Here is an 18,582-nt window from a genome sequence, read left to right as displayed (position 1 = left end):
TACAAAATATACGCTTCTCTTTAATGGCGGGCTAGAAGAAGAGCCGTCCCGTGGTGCGGGAGCCCCACAGCATTGTGTCAATATATATTGACACAATGAATCAATATTGTCAATAATGTGTCAAATTGTGTCAATATGTATATTGACACAATGCTGTGGGGCTCCCGCACCGCGAGACGGAGCGCGCAACGGCCGGCGCCATGAAAGACGACGAAGCCCGTACGCTTCACGCTCTTCTTCTGGCCCGCCATTAAAGAGAAGCGTATATTTTGTAAGGCTCGTCTTCAATCTACGTTGCATTTTTCTGGTGGACGTGCGGGGTACATGCTACCACGCCCAGATCGAACGCCGTGTACAAGCCCATTACGAAGTCCGGTCGAGCTGACTCCTGTTCACGTACGGACAAGCCGTCGACTTCAGGGACTGCCACCTGAGCACGAGCCTCTACCCAATCGAGTCGGAAAGATGAGTACATCAGTTCCGTCTTCCTCAACGGCACCCGACCGAGGTCGTCCTTAACCAGCCGCAAATCCCCACATCCTTCCATGGGGACACTTTCGAGGATGTTGAGGACTGGCTCGATCACTTTGAGCGTGTCGCAGAATTCAACGGCTAGACTCCAGAGCGCAAGCTACGCAACGCCTACTTTGCCCTCGAGGACTACGCGCGGACATGGTTTGAGAACCGTGAGGCGGCCTTATCGACATGGGACGAATCCCGACGCCAGCTAATCAGCACATACGCCAGTCTCGATCGCACGGAGCGAGCTGCATCTGCAATTCAGGCGAGAGTACAGCGGCCGAACGAAAGCGTCGCAATGTTTGTCGATGATATGTGCCGCCTTTTCCGACGCGCGGATCCATCAATGCCGGAAGAAAAGAAGGTCAGGAACCTGATGCGTGGTGTCAAGCAAGAGTTATTCGGTGGCCTAATACGCAACCCACCAAAAACCGTCGCAGAGTTTCTCGCGGAAGCCATATCAATGGAAAAGGCACTGCTGCAACGAACGAGGCAGTACAACCGCGACGTGTCGATCCTATCGCCTGAGCCTCTCGCTATACACTTGGACAATACCGATGTCTTGCGGGAGCTCATTAGGCTTGTCCGAGAGGAGCTCCAAAAGCTTCAGGTGGCTCCGGTATTGGTACCGCGACTCGCTCTGGCTGAGGTCGTCCGGGATGAAATCAGGCAGGCAGTACAAGTCCCGGAGCGAAGCGAGGCACCACAGCACGAGGTACTGCAGCCACAGTCTCGCATGTCGTATGCGAAAGCTGCGCGAAGTTCGTTGTTTCCGACTTTTCACGATGCGCGCGATATCCCGGACTTTCATGGTGTGCGCGCCGTTGAACAAGCAACTGCCGACTTCAGGACTCGCCGCACTCCATTCATGGCTGAAACACGACCACCCCGCAAGAGCGACGTATGGCGCACTGCAGACCGGAAACCCTTGTGTTTTCATTGCGTTGAAGCCGATCACCTCTGCAGAGCCTGTCCTTACCGCCGAGCTGGGCTCCGTGGCTTTTCACTGAATGTGCCTTACCCACGCAATGGTGAACGCCCCCTCGAGATTGAAGCCTACCTCGCGGACGCCAGGAGCTCGTTTGGCCCAAGATTCCTGTGACCCCCGGTCACCGTCACCTGCCCGATACAGGTCTTCCAGCCCCGTCTTCACGCCGAGCGCAACAAGGCGTCGCTCAACCGGCCCTGCCTCCCGGGAAAACTGAGTCCAGCGACCTGCGGAGGTGAGGTCGCTGACGTTGCGAACGCTGAAGATCCGCCATTACGACGACCGTGAAATGACGTAATTGAGACGCAGAGAAAGCAGTGTAGTTCGGTGTCAGTATCTTGTGACGTACTAGTTACCATAGATGACCACGAAGTCACGGTGCCAATCGACACGGGTGCGGACACGTCTGTTATGAGCCAGAATCTCGCGCGCACACTGAACAAAGTTTCGACGCAATGGACCGGAACTCAAATTCGTACTGCAGGAGGGCACCTCATAACTCCGATGGGCTGGTGGACGGCACGAGTCAACATTCGGGGCTTCATCTGCATCGGCGACTTAGTCATTCTTCCCGTATGTTCAAATGACCTTATACTCGGCATGAATTTCCTTCAGGCGAATGGTGTCATCATCGACCTGCAAGAGTCCAGAGTTAGCTTCGCTACTACGCAAGCCATAGCGAGCAGTAATGACAATGACAGTGACATCGCGCTTCGCGTAGCTGACGATCACGTCACGTTGCCACCCAAGAGCAACATGCTTACCCTTGTCCGATGCGACATGGAAGACGACGCCGAAGGAATTGCTGAGGCCAACATCCCCCTGCTTCTTGAGCGCCAAATTTGCATAGCCAGAGGGCTTCTTCAGGTGCGAAACAAATGTTCAGTAGTTTTGCTAACAAGCTTTAGCAAAGAGTATCGGCATGTACCGCGAGGAACGACAATCGCATTCGCGAAATCATTGATGTCACTGACATTGCCACATTGGAAATCGCATCGTCTCAGCAATCTGAGTTACCCAGCCTCAGATTGAACGGATTCACGTTAGCACTGCTCTGCCAGACCATCAGAAAGACCATCTACTGAGTCTCGTGAATGAATTTGCGGACTGTTTTTCAATGTCGTCCAAAGTACGGCGCACGTCCACAAAGCACCGCATTATTACGGACGGGTCTGCACGTCCTGTTCGTCAGCATCATTACAGAGTGTCTTCAGTGGAAAGGGAAGCGATCAAGCATCAGGTGAAAGAGATGCTCCAAGACCACGTGATCCAGCCGTCCACAAGCCTGTGGGCCTCCCCTGTAGTGTTAGTCAGAAAGAAAGATAACACACTACGGTTCTGTGTAGATTATAGGAAATGGAACAGTGTCACCAAGCGCGATGTTTATCCATTGCCCCGCATCGACGACGCATTAGATCGTCTACAACATGCCAAGTTTTATTCTTCGTTGGACCTTAAATCAGGCTTTTGGCAAATCGAAGTTGATGAACAGGATCGTGAAAAAACAGCGTTTGTGACACCTGACGGGCTTTATGAGTTCGAAGTTCTCCCCTTCGGTCTCTGTTCCGCACCTGCCACTTTTCAGCGGATGATGGATACCGTGCTCGCTGAACTCAAATGGCAAACCTGCCTCGTAAACTTGGACGACGTCGTCGTGTTCTCGAGCACGTTTGACGAACATCTCGCACGACTCGAGAGTGTCCTCGCTGCGATCCGTACTGCCGGCCTCACCATCAAGCCTGAAAAGTGCTACTTCGGGTTCCAAGAGCTCAAATTTCTTGGCCATGTCGTTGGTCCTAAAGGCGTCCGACCAGACCTCGACAAGTTAGCTGCCGTCGCCGAGTTTTCGCCACCCACAGACAAGAAGGCTGTCCAACGCTTCCTTAGTTTGTGCGCATATTATAGGCGCTTTGTCGAGGGATTCTCGAGAATGGCTGAGCCTCTGACACGGCTTACACGCGACGATGGGCCTTTCATTTGGGCGGACGAGCAGCAGCAGTCGCTCAATGAATTGCGCCAGCGTTTGCAAACGGCCCCGATACTTGCTCATTTCGACGAAGACGCTGACACTGAAATCCATACTGACGCCAATAATACGGGTCCCGGTGCAGTACTTGTGCAGTGGCAAGCTGGTGCGGAACGCGCAATTGCTTATGCAAACCGCAGTCTCACCAAGGCTGAGAACTACTCAACCACTGAAAAAGAATGCTTAGCGGTTGTGTGGGCCATTGGTGAATTCCGACCCTACTTGTACGGTAGACCCTTTAGGGCTGTCAGCGATCACCACGCCCCGTGCTGGCTTGCCAACCTCAAGGATCCTTCAGGCAGACAGCCCGTTGGAGCCTGCGCTTACAAGAGTACGACTTAACAGTTGTCTACCGATCTGGGAGGAAGCACAGCGACGCTGACTGTTTGTCACGTGCACCACTCCCTACGACGTCATCTGACCCTGACCATGACTTGACATTTGTCGGCGTTATTGACGCCATAAAGATGGCTGAGCACCAGTGCGCTGACCCTGAGCTGATGCCGTTGGTCGAGCACCTTCAAGGAGTTGCAGGTGTTTTACCCCACTCGCTCGTGCGCGGCTTATCATCGTACCGCTTGCACAACAGCATCCTTTACAGGAAAAACTGCAGAAGCGGTCCCAATACGTACCTCTTTGTCGTGCCTTCGGCGCTGCGCCAAGACATTTTGCAAGCCTGCCATGATGAGCCATGCGCGGGACACCTGAGATTCGCTAAAACATTAGCAAGAATACGACAAAGGTATTACTGGCCCCGGCTTTATTCTTCTGTGAAACGGTACGTGAAGACCTGCCGCGATTGTCAGCGCCGCAAGAAACCACCAGATAAACCGGCTGGCTTTCTCCACCCTGTGGACCCTCCTCAAGCATCGTTCCAACAAATAAGAATGGATTTACTTGGGCCATTGCCAGTGACTTCTTCGCACAACAAATGGATAGTCGTCGCTACCGACTGCTTAACTCAGTACCCCGAAAGTGAAGCTGTTCCGCAAGCAAACTCGTATGAAATGGCCAAGTTCTTTGTGCGCCACATCGTCCTACGATATGGTGCACCGTCTGTTGTTATCACCGACCGCGGTACAGCATTTACAGCCGAACTTATGCAGGACGTTCTCCAGCTGACTCATTGCTCTCACCGCAAGAGCACTGCATATCACCCTCAGACCAATGGATTAACGGAACGTGTGAACAGAACGCTGGCTGATATGCTCTCCATGTATATCGACGTAGAGCAAAAGACGTGGGACGAGATTTTACCCTATGTGACCTTCGTGTATAACACTGCTGTACAGGAGACCACGCAGTATACGCCGTTCGAGCTTGTATACGGCCGTCACGTCACGTCCACACTTGACGCCATGCTACCTCTGGCTGATAATGAATAGCCCGACCAGCGAACACGCAGAAGAGTTCGCACAAAGAGCTGAAGAAGCCCGCCAGCTTGCTCGGCATCGTATCCGGAGCCAACAGCATGCCGACACCCTTCGGTACAATCAGGGTCGACGCGACGTCCATTACAATACCGACGCCTTCGTGTGGGTCTGGACGCCCATCCGTCGCCGTGGACTCTCGGAAAAGTTGCTCCGCCGGTATTTTGGTCCCTACAAGGTTACACGCCACCACAGTGACGTCACCTACGAAGTCGTCCCATGCAGTTCTGACCCCGGTTCGCCCCGTCGTCGTCCTCGCGCTGAAGTTGTTCATGTAGTGCGCATGAAACCCGACTATGCGCGTACGTGAACGCCGAGCTGCGCCTGAGGAGCTCCATTTGTTGTCGTCGCTGAAAGAACTTTTTCACGCGACCGAGACGGTCGCTTTTCGCATGGGGGGCAATTGACACAGTGCTATGGGGCTCCCGCACCGCGAGACGGCGCGCGCAACGGCCGGCGCCATGGAAGACGACGAATCGCGCACACTTCACGCTGTTCTGACCCGCCCTTACAAGAGAAGCGTATATGTTCTAAGACTCGTCTTCAATGTACGTTACAATATTATATATATATAATATTGTAACGTACATTGCGGCCACAGCGCTTGCTGACGGATCTATATATATATATATATATAATATTGTAACGTACATTGAAGGCGAGTCTTAGAACATATACGCTTCTCTTTAAGGGCGGGTCAGAACAGCGTGAAGTGTGCGCGATTCGTCGTCTTCCATGGCGCCGGCCGTTGCGCGCGCCGTCTCGCGGTGCGGGAGCCCCATAGCACTGTGTCAATTGCCCCCCATGCGAAAAGCGACCGTCTCGGTCGCGTGAAAAAGTTCTTTCAGCGACGACAACAAATGGAGCTCCTCAGGCGCAGCTCGGCGTTCACGTACGCGCATAGTCGGGTTTCATGCGCACTACATGAACAACTTCAGCGCGAGGACGACGACGGGGCGAACCGGGGTCAGAACTGCATGGGACGACTTCGTAGGTGACGTCACTGTGGTGGCGTGTAACCTTGTAGGGACCAAAATACCGGCGGAGCAACTTTTCCGAGAGTCCACGGCGACGGATGGGCGTCCAGATCCACACGAATGCGTCGGTATTGTAATGGACGTCGCGTCGACCCGGATTGTACCGAAGGGTGTCGGCATGCTGTTGGCTCCGGATACGATGCCGAGCAAGCTGGCGGGCTTCTTCAGCTCTTTGTACGAACTCTTCTACGTGTTCGCTGGTCGGGCTATTCATTATCAGCCAGAGGTAGCATGGCGTCAAGTGTGGGCGTGACGTGACGGCCGTATACAAGCTCGAACGGCGTATACTGCGTAGTCTCCTGTACAGCAGTGTTATACGCGAAGGTCACATAGGGTAAAATCTCGTCCCACGTCTTTTGCTCTACGTCGATATACATGGAGAGCATATCAACCAGCGTTCTGTTCACACGTTCCGTTAATCCATTGGTCTGAGGGTGATATGCAGTGCTTTTGCGGTGAGAGCAATGAGTCAGCTGGAGAACGTCCTGCATAAGTTGGGCTGTAAATGCTGTACCGCGGTCGGTGATAACAACAGACGGTGCACCATATCGTAGGACGATGTGGCGTACAAAGAACTTGGCCATTTCATACGAGTTTGCTTGCGGAACAGCTTCACTTTCGGCGTACTATCCGTATATATATATATATATATATATATATATATATATATATATATATATATATATATATAAATCCGTCAGCAAGCGCTGTGGCCGCAATTCAGGGGGGAATCTTGCTTCTCACAGCTTCACTCGAAGTTCACCAGGGACAGACCAATGTCTCCTAGCTTGTAAGTCCGCATTATATCTGTCAGTTTGAATAACGCCCGTTCTGCTGCACTTGGCACCGTCAGCCCTGAGGTAGTGCCATTTCATTTCGAGCGCATATTTGCGCCCTTCTTGCTCTTTGCCTTCCTTCGCGCACTCGCCTTCTTTCACGTTGTCTTTTTGCCACGTCCTTCTCTGAAATTATCTCAATCCGTTGGCTCACCATCGGCCTCCAAAGAAGGAATAGCATATACGAAGCGTTCTTACAATGCGTTAGAGAATTTCCGACGCAGCTCGTTCGCAAGCTCCCACAACTGCGGATTGCGCATTTGACTTCAAATGCAACCAATGTCTTGGCGCGATAATTCGCCCAGTGATAACGCCAATTAGAAAATTACCCGTTTTCTCTTACACTCTGACAAAGGCTGGGAATTCCCTCAGCAGCGAAGTCAAGCACTCGCCGAACATCGCAGCCAAGAGTGCGGCGTAGGCGATCGTGACGCCGGCACCACTGCTGCGAAGGGACTGCAGGCTCCGAATTGGGGCGGCGCTGGTTGATCGGCGGATAGAGCCTAGGCTGAAGCGAGGCGACGTAACGAACCGCAAATAGTTTAAATACATCGTTACGTAAAGAGCGGTCCATTCGATAAGCTGCTCGTAACGAAGAGCGAAGACCAAGACTTCGCTTCAATGCGCGCCGTCTAATCACAGCTTCTCGGTGATGCTCTCGCGCAGCACCGGCAGGGAACAGGCACATTGTGTGTGAATGCGTCACCGCTTTCGTCGCCCGTCAGACAACGAAGGCTTCGCAACTGCGCACGCGCAGACACCCAAGCTCGCGAGGCTTTTCGACGTCAACGCCCGAATTATCATCGTTGTCTTGGCCGCATCACACTAAGGTTAAGCGTCAGAAGCGAGCCGCAACAACGCGTTTTGCATCGCGTTGTCGAAGTGTTGAAGCCCGAGTTGTGCTTTTGCTAGCCTTGAAGCTCGAAAATGTGAGTATAAGCGGTACTCAGCTCCGGCTGCGGTTAAGTGGGATGTCACGGATATTTGAGTCCGTTCGGTCCGTTTGCGTACAAGCGTTCTCAAAACATTCTTTTCCAAATACAATGTCGCGCATCCCTAATGAAATAGACAGGGAAGAACGCTAAATTCTAAGCTTTATCGTGAGGATGCGGTCATCATAGTTTATCAGAAGGTAGCACAGGGAGGATTCTATATAAAAAAAACTTGCTTTAAATGAATAAATTAGACAAAAATTCGCACAGAGAAAGCTCTGTTCCCCTCCACTCTGAGAATGATGGCCAGCGATGCTGTGTATGCAAGTGAGGGGCTCACATATACACACGTCTCCTTAATGGCGAACTGCAAATCCGCGGCGAGTCGGCCCGGCATTGTACTATCCACGGGATTTTTTCCAACACGCGGACACATGATAGCGGGGAAAGTAGCCTTTAATAGTTTCGCTGTAAAAAAATAGCGCACATGCACTCCATACATATGGTTAACCAACGAAGCTGAAACGTGCGGCCCCGCTGTTTATCACTGGGTTAATTCTGGCGGTTAATTGAATGATGGCTCGGTTGGCTGTAGGATAACTCTGTATGCAGTGTAGTGGGTATGCGCCCAGTCCGAGTTTCGCACAACGCCAATCATAATCATGTTGCGGGAAGCGGCAAGTGCGGGGGCAGCTTCATTGTATGCTCTCCTCAGGAGGGCAAACGAGATTGGGTGAATTGGACAAATACTTTGAGGCCACTTATTTCCGTTTACACGCCTGTTTTGAAACGTTGAAAAAGTGTAACCGGACCATTAGGACCAATTTCGTTCAACTTTACAATGTAAACACGTGCCGTAACGTTTGTACCTAGAAGTAAGAAGTGAAGTGATTGCTTTGGCTTCTCTCGCAAATGATGGCCGCCTTGAGGGCATAAATTGTCCGTAGCGACGTGATTCGAGAAAATTTCGGTAGCTTTAGTGTTCGCGGTAAAAGAAAACACACTATGCACTCCATGTTCCTTTAGAGCAAACGCGGAAGTATTTATTTATTTATTTATTTATTTATTTATTTATTTACCCACAGCGCCACAGTGGCATTACAGTGGCGGGGGGGGGGGGGGGGTTGTCCAAAAAAAATATACAAGGGCAGTTATAATGACAATGCAAACACTTCATTGTCAGTAATATTAACAAGAAATGAAGATAAAGCTTTCCATTCTCGAACAGTGTGAGGACAAAAACGACATCTTGAACATATCGGTTCTTGACCTGAATTCACGCACTTATGGTTATGATCAACCCGCTCGGATCTGTAGTGTGGATGAAAAATGTACTTCTCTCTAGGAATAGCAATCTTATCGTACATCTGTCTCGCGCCTCCTCGCGAGACAGATGCTCCTAAGATGTTCATGTTGTTGGGATCCTGGCTCTGCGTTCGGAACAAGGAACAAGGACGAGACACAAGCGCTGCGTCTCGGGCGCTTGCATCTCGCCCTTGTTCCTTTGTGGATGCGTGTGTTAGCGCTGCTATAATTTTCGGATCAAGTATGCACCAACTCGCCCAGAAACAAGTTTTAATGAAATCACACAGTCGTTTGTCCATGCCGCCGGAGCGTCTAAAACACGGAAGTTGATCTGCGCTAGAACGGTGCGTCACATTAAGCTGATTCAGAGGAAACACGCCGTCTCGTCCTTCTCTATAGCCAAGAAAGGAATTACATAAGTTTACATCCAAGCAGACATGTTGAAGCAACCCCCCCCCCCCCCATCACGCGTACGTGTCTGAGCACACACCGAACACAGCACCCAAGGTGTGCTCTTTTAAGCAGTCATTTTCCTCAGGTCCCTGGCCGAGTGAACTCAATGCTTTATTCCGGCCAATCGAAATAGGCGTATTTCGCCCCGGATGTGCCACATATAACACCGTCACGAAGTAATCCGAAAGTAGCAGTCGACGCCTTTCTTACGGTGGGGCGTTGGCTCTTTGCAGCTATTGGCTGGCTCTCCATGACGGTCAGCTTACTTGCAGCGACTGCGGTTTTACACGAACATCGCCAGACTAACCGGTCGGCAGACGAGTAGTCTTCGGCAGACGAGTTCCGCTGTGACAGCGACTTCGAGTTACTTTAATAGAGCCTCTTGACCACCTCGCAAAGCTGATGCACTGTCCCGCTGGAATGCTGAGCTAGCAACTGGTCCTATGACGCCCCACGTCCATGGGCGTAACAACGTCCGGGTGCGATCGCGAACTCTGAAAATGCCGATATAAATTGCTAATCTAGGACATTCTGCATGAACAGAGCGCCCAGCTGCTAACATTTAAGCAGCGGACTATTGATATGTAGTCCGTTGCCTCATCATCTTTGCGTTCGTGCATACGCCGTGCTTTCAATCTCTTTGTTCAACTATGCCTTCTGCTTGCAGGCAAGCTTCGGTTATGTAACCATAACAGATGCTGCTACTGTGAAAGAAATGGAGTTGACCGTGGAAGAAGCAAGCGCAACTGAGGAGATAAAGGTCACTCTCATGAACCAAAATACCATGAAAGTCTCACTAAAATACACCGGAGCAGGTAAGCTACTTAGAACAGCGGTACTGCAAAATGGAAGTGATTCTTTTTGATATCTTATGACTGAGTAGAACTGCACAAATTTAGAAACCTCCATCGAACAAAATTTTACGGTAAAGCCCGAGCCTGCGATACAGGGTGTCCCAGCTAACTGGCTGAAGTGCAAATGTCACGTAGCTGGACAGAACAAAGGTAATGTTTGCCGTCGCTACGAGGTACTACTTCCTTCATTCCGCTTAATTAGATAATTGTTAATCAACTTCTCAAATATTATACTTACATGAAAAGTGTCAATGAGAAAATTGAAGAGTGACGTGAAAAACTCCCGATACATCTTTCTGTTCCTCGATACGTGCTACAAAGAAGTGTTTTTTCCGAGCGTGAAAGAAGTCCGCGAATACATGCGAAGCGCCTCGAACGGCGAGTCGCGCAGTAATTTTGTGTACATTTGCGGGCTCCTTTCAGGCTCGGAAAAACACGATATGTGGCACGTATTGAACAACAGAAAGAAAGCTCAGCAATTTTCTCATGGCACTTTTTTGTTTATTACATTTGAGATGTTGAATAATTATCTAATTAAAGTAATTATCTAATTAAGCGGAATGAAAAAAGTAGTTTCAGTATCTTCAGGCGACGGCAACCATTATCATTGTTCGGTCCAGCTACGTGGCATTCGCATATTACTTTTTAAACTCTGGCTAAAGTTAGCTGAAACACCCTGTACAGAGTCACGTCCACCCATCATGTAATACTTAATACGCTCGTCTCCCTCAACTTCGCCCCTTCCTACTCAAGAGAGAGAGAGAGAGAAGCGATTAACCATATGTCGATGCTAAAAAAGTCAACGAACATCGTGGTTCAACTGATTTTGATGACATGTCGATCAAAAAATATTTATTGTCTCTCTGTCGGCTTTTAGCGCTCATTGGTCACTCATTCTGTATCTTATTCACATCATATATCAGGTGAAATTACGTAGCCCTAGTCTTCTTAGCGTCAGTACTTAGTTTACCCTCAATTCCTTTTTTTTTTTAACCATATGGGGCCAGCTGGGCTGATCCCCGAGATAGTGAAGTCAGAGATTCATTGCAAGTAATTTTGGACTAAGTTAAATTTAACTACTCGGCGAGCGATTCTCACTTCTTGGGGGCACCGGTGAAGCCACCTTCGAACACCATTCCCTCGTATGAGCCTTGCTTAGTCGAAGCGAACTTCGCTACTGCCGTTGAGGAAAAGCAGCCGCACGGCGGCTTTGCCTCGACGTTTGTTTTACCGGCGGTACGGTTAGATTTACCTACTCTGCGACAACAATGCTGTTTACAAATCGCTACAACGCTCTGGAGGCAAGAAAGTTCTTCTTCTTACCTAGGAGCGGTTACAAGATAGCCAAGATCCTAGATACGCCTAAGTTCTGTGAAATCGGCTACGGAGACCTTGTATTCAGAAACAAAGCGTGATCCGTACTTGACACTTAATACGCACTACGAATGGCTAACCAGAAACTGGTCGGATTGTAGAGCGACTTGAGAAACTCCCAGTACAGCTTTCTGTTCAATATATGCTACACAGAAGTGTTTTTCGAGCGTGAAAGAAGCCCGCGAATGCACGCAAAGTGCCTCGAGCAGCCAGTCACGCGGCAATCATGCGTGTATTTTCGGGCTTATTTCACGCTGGGGAAAAACTTTTATGTAAAATGTATTGAGCAACGTATTGGCTAAAGAAAGTTTTTTGAGGTTACATATGGCTGAAATATTCCTTTAAATTTACAAGTGCTATATGTAATGCAATTGGCAGGTTAATTACTGCTGAAAACTAAAGCGCAAGTGAGTAGACAAAGAAAATTTGTCTACTAACGCCAAAGCCACGAAAACAGACTCATTCGACCCGCACGGCTCCGTGTTTCCAATTTGTTTTTCTTGCATACTAGCGCATACTAGTCGTTCAAAAAGTTTTCACTCTTCACCCAACATCCATCGGCGTGCGTGCGTGCGTTACCGCTAGGAGACAGCAGCGCGAAGCACCGGGACACTGAATATGGTGAATAATTTCTTCTAAATCCCTCAGTGGAGAAAGTTGTGGATAAACCACCCCAAAAACAGACGCTGGTCCCGGGTTCGAATCGTGGACCAGGAGGAATGCTTGCTCAACTGCGAAGCTTTGAGGAACCAGTACAGGTTTCTTTTGTAGCTTCGTGCTGCATTCGGGTGCATGAAAATTTTTTCTTTGGTCTTATGAAGAAGTACGTAAACCAGCCTAAATCAAGCGTTGCCTTTTAGGGCCCTTTTGACAGGTGACACCGTCACATCCACGTCTGGATGCGGTAAAAAAGTGGCGAATTCGGACAATACAGCGATAACTGCAGACTGAATGCAGACATTTGTGCCGCGGATGCATCTGGCGCGACTTAGCTAGCACATGCAAAGCAGAAGGGACGTACAAGGTTGCCGCTTAGGATGACGGAGGCATCCTTGTCATGACTTTGGTCCATCTGCAACTGAACCGCGTTGCTTAGCACGATTCTGGCAGATCAATAACGTAGCAAAAGTGCCCCAGAAAGGGAACGAGTGTGCGTACACTTGCGAATCACTTTGTGTTATAGTCACACTCCTCGATTCAGCTATTCTCCCCCGAGTGAGCAAGGAAGTGATGGTAACGACTGAAGGTTTTCTCACGGTTCCGAGAAACCTATACTGGCTTCTCAGAGAGCTTCGCAGAAACGTTCCTCCTGGTCCGTGATTCGAACCCGGGACTAGCGCCTGTTTTAGGGGTGGTTTATCTACACCTTTCTCCACTTTGAGGGATTTAGAAGAAATTAATATTCAGTGCCCCGGTGCCTCGCGCTGCTGCCTGCTAGCAGTCTGGTTAAGTCACTGGGTAGAGGACCGCCCCGGAAAGGCGTTGCTCCCGGGTTCGATTCCTGGACTAGAACGAATTTTTTCTCGACTGTGAAGCTTTCTTTTTGAGAGGTAGTATAGGATTCCGTTTGTAACTTCGTGTTACATTCGGGTATATGAATCAAGCTAGACATGTACTTGGAAGTCATCGCAGGAATTGAATTTTCACAGCGTACGGCGTTCTTGATACATGACTGCTGGGAGTCTCCTTGTGACACACTGTGGCAGGCAAAGTAAAGAATAAAAATCCCCGACGTCTACAATATTTCCTAATGCGAATTCTTATCGTAGCTGTTTAGTTTTTTTTTTTTTTAATTCGCCATGGGGTATTGTGGCAAAGAATTTGACGCTGAACGACACGGTTCTCTCTGCGGCGGCGCTTAGCCTCTCTGCTCAGGCAGCTCGTTTAGCAGCATCGGCAGACGAAGCAGTTCCACCGGCTGCGTCGATCATTGTTCAGGAAGCGTGAACACGGCAATGCGTGGCTCAGACGGCTCCAAACAACCGGAAGTGGACGATGTGACGTGGCATCGTGACGCAGAACCAATGAAGGCAGAGCTTAGCCCCGTTCGCTTGGTGAACGAATTGAGGAGGAAAAGCGTGGCTAGGGAGGAGGGTAACTTCTAATCGCTTGCAGCTCCATTAATAGTAACGCTTCACTTAAATTGTGGTGCGAATGTTCTACTTAAGCCTGTGCCCTACGCGTCTACAAAATTTGTCCGAACCGTTTCAGGGGCCCTTTAAACTTCGATAAAGAAGCGACACACTCCTTCTCCGCCTTCAATCCTCGTTTCTCCTCTTACATGCTCCCTCCTCGACGGTGGCGCCGCCTCCACTGCTCGAGCGTAGAAACGGCGCCAACATGCGCTCCTCGCCACTGCGTAGACGCTTCTCGAGCGAAAATGGCACTTACGCACCGCGCGAGGGCCTACGTGATGCTATTAGGCCAATAGCGACGCGGTGTCGGCCTCTGTCAGAGCGCGCGAGGAGGAGGAGGCGGCATTCTTCAAAGTGTGGCGCTACTTTACGAAGTTTAAGGGGATTTACTGCACTCCGTCTCTTTCATCCTTCGCTGGGCTCGTTAGCTTGGTTAAGCTGAAGGGCGCCAAGGCTCTGCGCAGGAACGGGAGCCTAAAACCCACACCACACCTACGCGCGCAAGCTCGCGTCCGCGCTCCCACGCATGCGCAGACGGTGCGGCATGGCTCGTAGGCGTCGAAACGCGGCGCGATCTCGGTGAACAGCTGGTCCCTGTTATCGCGCGCTTGGGCTGCCTCGCGTCGGCGCGCCTGGCTACGCAGCTACGCTGCAGTATACTCAACTCAAAAAATGCGGTGGTTAAGCTTTCTTTTTGTGCAGATCCAACAGCTCTAAAAATATAACAATTACGCTTATAGATGAAGCATCTTGAAACACCAGTACGAAGCGGCGTACTTGAAGGCGTCTGTGACTGAGCCCAGTGAACGTGCGCTGTCGCGCACTTGGGGAGCGCGTCTTTGCGGATGCAAACCACCATTCGTCTCGTGGCGCGGCAAGGCGCGTAGACGCGAGCTTGTGCGCGTCCGCAAGCGTACCTGTGGTTTGGATTTTCCTAATTTCAGAGCTGCACTCTGAAACTAGGAAAATGGTAAACAGAAAGAGCGGCACTTGCTTCCTTCTTTTAAATTAAATTGTACCCCAGTACGTCAAATTAGCTAAGCACTAACGCGCCCAACATCGTGTTTTTCCAAGTCCCTTTGTGCTTGTTTTGTGTAACTTCGAGCACGCGCAGTAAGGTGTAGTCTATGAGCGCGCACTACCGTTTTCACGTAGTTTTGTAATTTGCATGCTTACAAGCATTTATATTTTAACAGATGCGGACGACATTTTTGTCTATGGCGGCAAGGAAATGCCCCCAACGGTGGATGCAGGCACTAAGCTCAGGTGAGTGAAGAAAATATGCGCCTGGTATAAGGATGCCTTGTGATAATAATTTTGTTATTTTGGTGTGCTATGTTACGACATTGAACGACACTTGGTCAGACGTCTCCTTTAGTTTACTTCACATAGACAGATCTATTGCAAGTTAAATGCGATAAATGTGTTATAACTACATGCTTTACATGGGTAAACTCGCTTCGTGGCCACTTGAAATTTACGCTTTCGCGGACGCTTTTAGTCGCCGGTGTCCGCAGAAGCCGTACCGCATCAATCGGTGTCATTCTTTTTCTCACGTACGGTTTCAAATCCGAGGTGAACTTCTTTCTGTGATCGCGTCAGAATAAACTTTGAAAGGTCTAGAGCGATGTCCACTGCAGTGCCAAGAGTGCAAGTCAGGTCCAGGGAGGATATGCTTTTACGAATGAAAAACTGTTCCTCCTGCTTGTGGTGTTTTCACTCGACCACGCATTACGCAGTTTGGTGTGAACACTGCGTGCCAGTCGAGTGAGCCTAACATTCGCGAGAGTCAAATGCGGGGCTCAGCCGTTGTCCGTTGCCCCACATGCGCTGCGCGTTCGGATGAATGGCACATATTGCTGACTGACTGGCTAAAAGAACGCACGCCAACGCCGCAGTGCGCGAATTCAGTGACGGCCACCTCAGTCCTTTTGTTCACCGTCATTACCTCGTCAATATTAAACTCAAAGCAATAAAGACCTCGGCATAGGTCAGAGAGTAGCCACGATATCTTAATAGAAGGTTCAAGGCATGTCCCAGGGAAGAGTGGCAGGACAAGATGGAATAACAGCCGAATAATTCATAAAAGCACGAGATGCTATACGACAAGCTGAATGCTGACACCACCGGCGACGGCTATAGGACTTCAAGTGTACCAGAGAGCTGGAAGAATTACATTATATTAATCCATAAGGGATACGTTGAAGAAAAATCAATTATGAACCACCTTAATCTTCCGCAAGAAACTAGGAAAATGGTAAACAAGTAAAGCGGCACTGGGTTCCTTCCTTTTTTGTGCTACAGTACGTCGGATTAGCTAAGTGGTTCGGCAAGACACAAATCTTTCCCTTGCTATTCACTGCATGTCTAGAATGAGTATTCAGGCTATTAAACTGCAGAGGATTAGGAGCGAGGATCAACGATAAATATCTCAAACAGCTTTCGGTTTGCAGACGATGTCATCTGCAAAGTGCATGCGCGCCGCGAGAACAGCAGAAATTTCAAACCTAACGCCTCGTGCCCACGCCTATAGCCGGAGAGTCGAGGTCAAACGTACACGTGCGCTGTACATAATTCATATTGCCGAAAGGTCACTCACTATCCGTGACAGCTGACTTCGAGAATTATTGGAGGTGCCAGCAATTATTTGTTCCATCTGTTGCTCCCCTAGGCGACTTAAAGTTTAGAGAAAGGCCACACAAACTGAACGTCTGCAAGTGTTCGTTTTACTGTGTGCCGTGACGCACTTCTGTTTCGTCTGCTCGGTCCCCCGTCGTGCAGTCGCGTGCGCAAAAAAAACTCCATTTTCTCCGTCGTTTTCTAAGAGGTTCCAGCGTGCGATCGTGCTCTTTGATCCGCTTGCTTCTTCTGCCTCAGTATGGCACTACTGCCCTATAGCCCTAGTCAGCTTGTTGTCGCGCACGGCACGCAAAATCGTGTGTTGCGCGAAGAGACAAACTCAACAAGTCGTGCGCGAAACCCGTCACCGGAATGCGTCACGCAGCGCAAACAAGAGGGAATCAAAAAAAGAAAAAAGCAGGACGCGTCACGTATGCGTCGCGCGATGCTCCAGCTCCGGTTTAGGACAACGCAGGGAAGGAATTTCGCTTGCGGAGGCAAGACAGCGGCAAAGGGGGGGGGGGATCTATGGCACTTCAAGTATCTCTAGCCATGCCATTGGTGAATGAGCACTTCAAGTATCTCTAGCCATGCCATTGGTGAATGAATTTGAATAATCCTTGCTGTAAAACACTCCCTAGGGGACACGTAAAGTCCAGCCTAAAACCAAAATTTGCAATGTGGCCTAGGCCTTTACACCCAAGAAGCGTGCAAGAACGTGAGTTGTGAGGGTGTAAAGGTAAGCAGTAGACCGATTTACGCACTTATGCACGGGAGCGTTAAATAAAATGACTTTATGAACTTTATTTTCTCCTCTAATATTTAACACATTATCGCGAACGCCAAATGGCAACCTCCATTCATAGGGCGAAAGGAGAGGGAGGGGGGAGGGAGAATTCACTCATGTATTTACAGATTAAAGTGCGCCTTTAGGAATCTTAGGTTGTCAAAAATGACTCGTAGTCTCCCTCTAAGGAGCGCCTCACAATGAGATCTTTCTTATGACACGTACAATCCCCGGAAATGTTTTTCCTTAATTTCACCCTTTTCTGGCAGCGACGAAAAGCTGAGCGGTGAAGCCAACGGCGCCAGCACGGACACGATGATCTCCCTCCACGACAAGGATTGGACGTCATACAAGTGGGTCGCGTTCTTCGATACGACAGGCACGGCAAAAGGCAACGTGAAAATACCCGATAAATTGACAGTTCCTTATGTCAAGGCACCAACCAGTAGGCGACACGGTGTCAAGGGGCGCCATGCTGCAGGCACACTGGCCGTCAAGGCTGCACCGAGTAAGGAATAGCATCTTGAACCTCTTTTTTTTTCACCATTTCACTGGAATTGATTTCAGTCAGTCAATGTCAGTTCAAATTATTCGAACCGATACCTTCAACAGTGTCATACCTCTGGCAAAATTCACGCAGGATGGCGGAGCCCGCATCCAGAGGCCAGCAGCGAGTCCAATGTTAAATGTCGCACAAAAGTGCGAGAATTGTAAAAATAACAAACTGCGACAGCACTTGCGGCCCAACTACAGCATAGTCGCAACTTAGCAAAACAAGTTTTGCTAAGTTGACTTTAAATGAATGAAAACTTTTTAAGCTGAAATAAGTTTTCGATGCATATTTAGAAAAGGTTTTAATTTCAAGCTATCTCGCACTTTTAGATATGAATTATTTTCTATTGCTTAAATGAAAGCCTCTGGTGTACCTTGTGCGGGACACGCGTTTGATGTTTTAAATGTGTTAACAGAACACAGGAAATCCCTTAATTTTAGCCAGGAGACTCCGGTTGATAAACGGTCTCCAGTTTTTAGACATTTATAGGAATGTTTCTGACAACGATGTACCGTCCCCCCCCCCCCCCCCCGTGTGCCTCTTACCTTCTGACTTTACCCATTCCAAACCTCGGTCACGCCGTGCAAGCTAGTTCCTTTCAGCGGGTTATTCTAGTGTCTTTCATAGCTGAAGCACTGCTAAAGCAGTTCAAAAGTAAGCCTCCTAGTTCCACAATTCAACAGGGTCTTTCCGTGCTGTCACACACCGGCGCACAATCTAGACAAGGCGGCTCT

At 49.5% G+C, this 18,582-nt stretch overlaps 1 protein-coding gene across 1 annotated transcript in view; it reads left to right on the top strand.

The window, feature by feature from the left end:
- LOC142588845 (uncharacterized) overlaps positions 1–18,582 on the top strand; it is a 148,600-nt gene that overhangs the window by 109,362 nt on the left and 20,656 nt on the right. Inside the window, exons 10-12 of the mRNA XM_075700664.1 lie at positions 10,194–10,341; positions 15,086–15,155; positions 17,565–17,803. Of these exons, the coding sequence (XP_075556779.1) occupies positions 10,194–10,341; positions 15,086–15,155; positions 17,565–17,803 (457 nt within the window). The remainder of the gene's footprint in view (positions 1–10,193; positions 10,342–15,085; positions 15,156–17,564; positions 17,804–18,582) is intronic.

This window comes from Dermacentor variabilis, chromosome 7 (genome assembly GCF_050947875.1).
Source record: "Dermacentor variabilis isolate Ectoservices chromosome 7, ASM5094787v1, whole genome shotgun sequence".
Classification (NCBI taxonomy): domain Eukaryota; kingdom Metazoa; phylum Arthropoda; class Arachnida; order Ixodida; family Ixodidae; genus Dermacentor; species Dermacentor variabilis.
The sequence above is the reverse complement of the archived record's forward strand: the minus strand, read 5'-3'. Positions and strand labels throughout refer to the sequence as shown.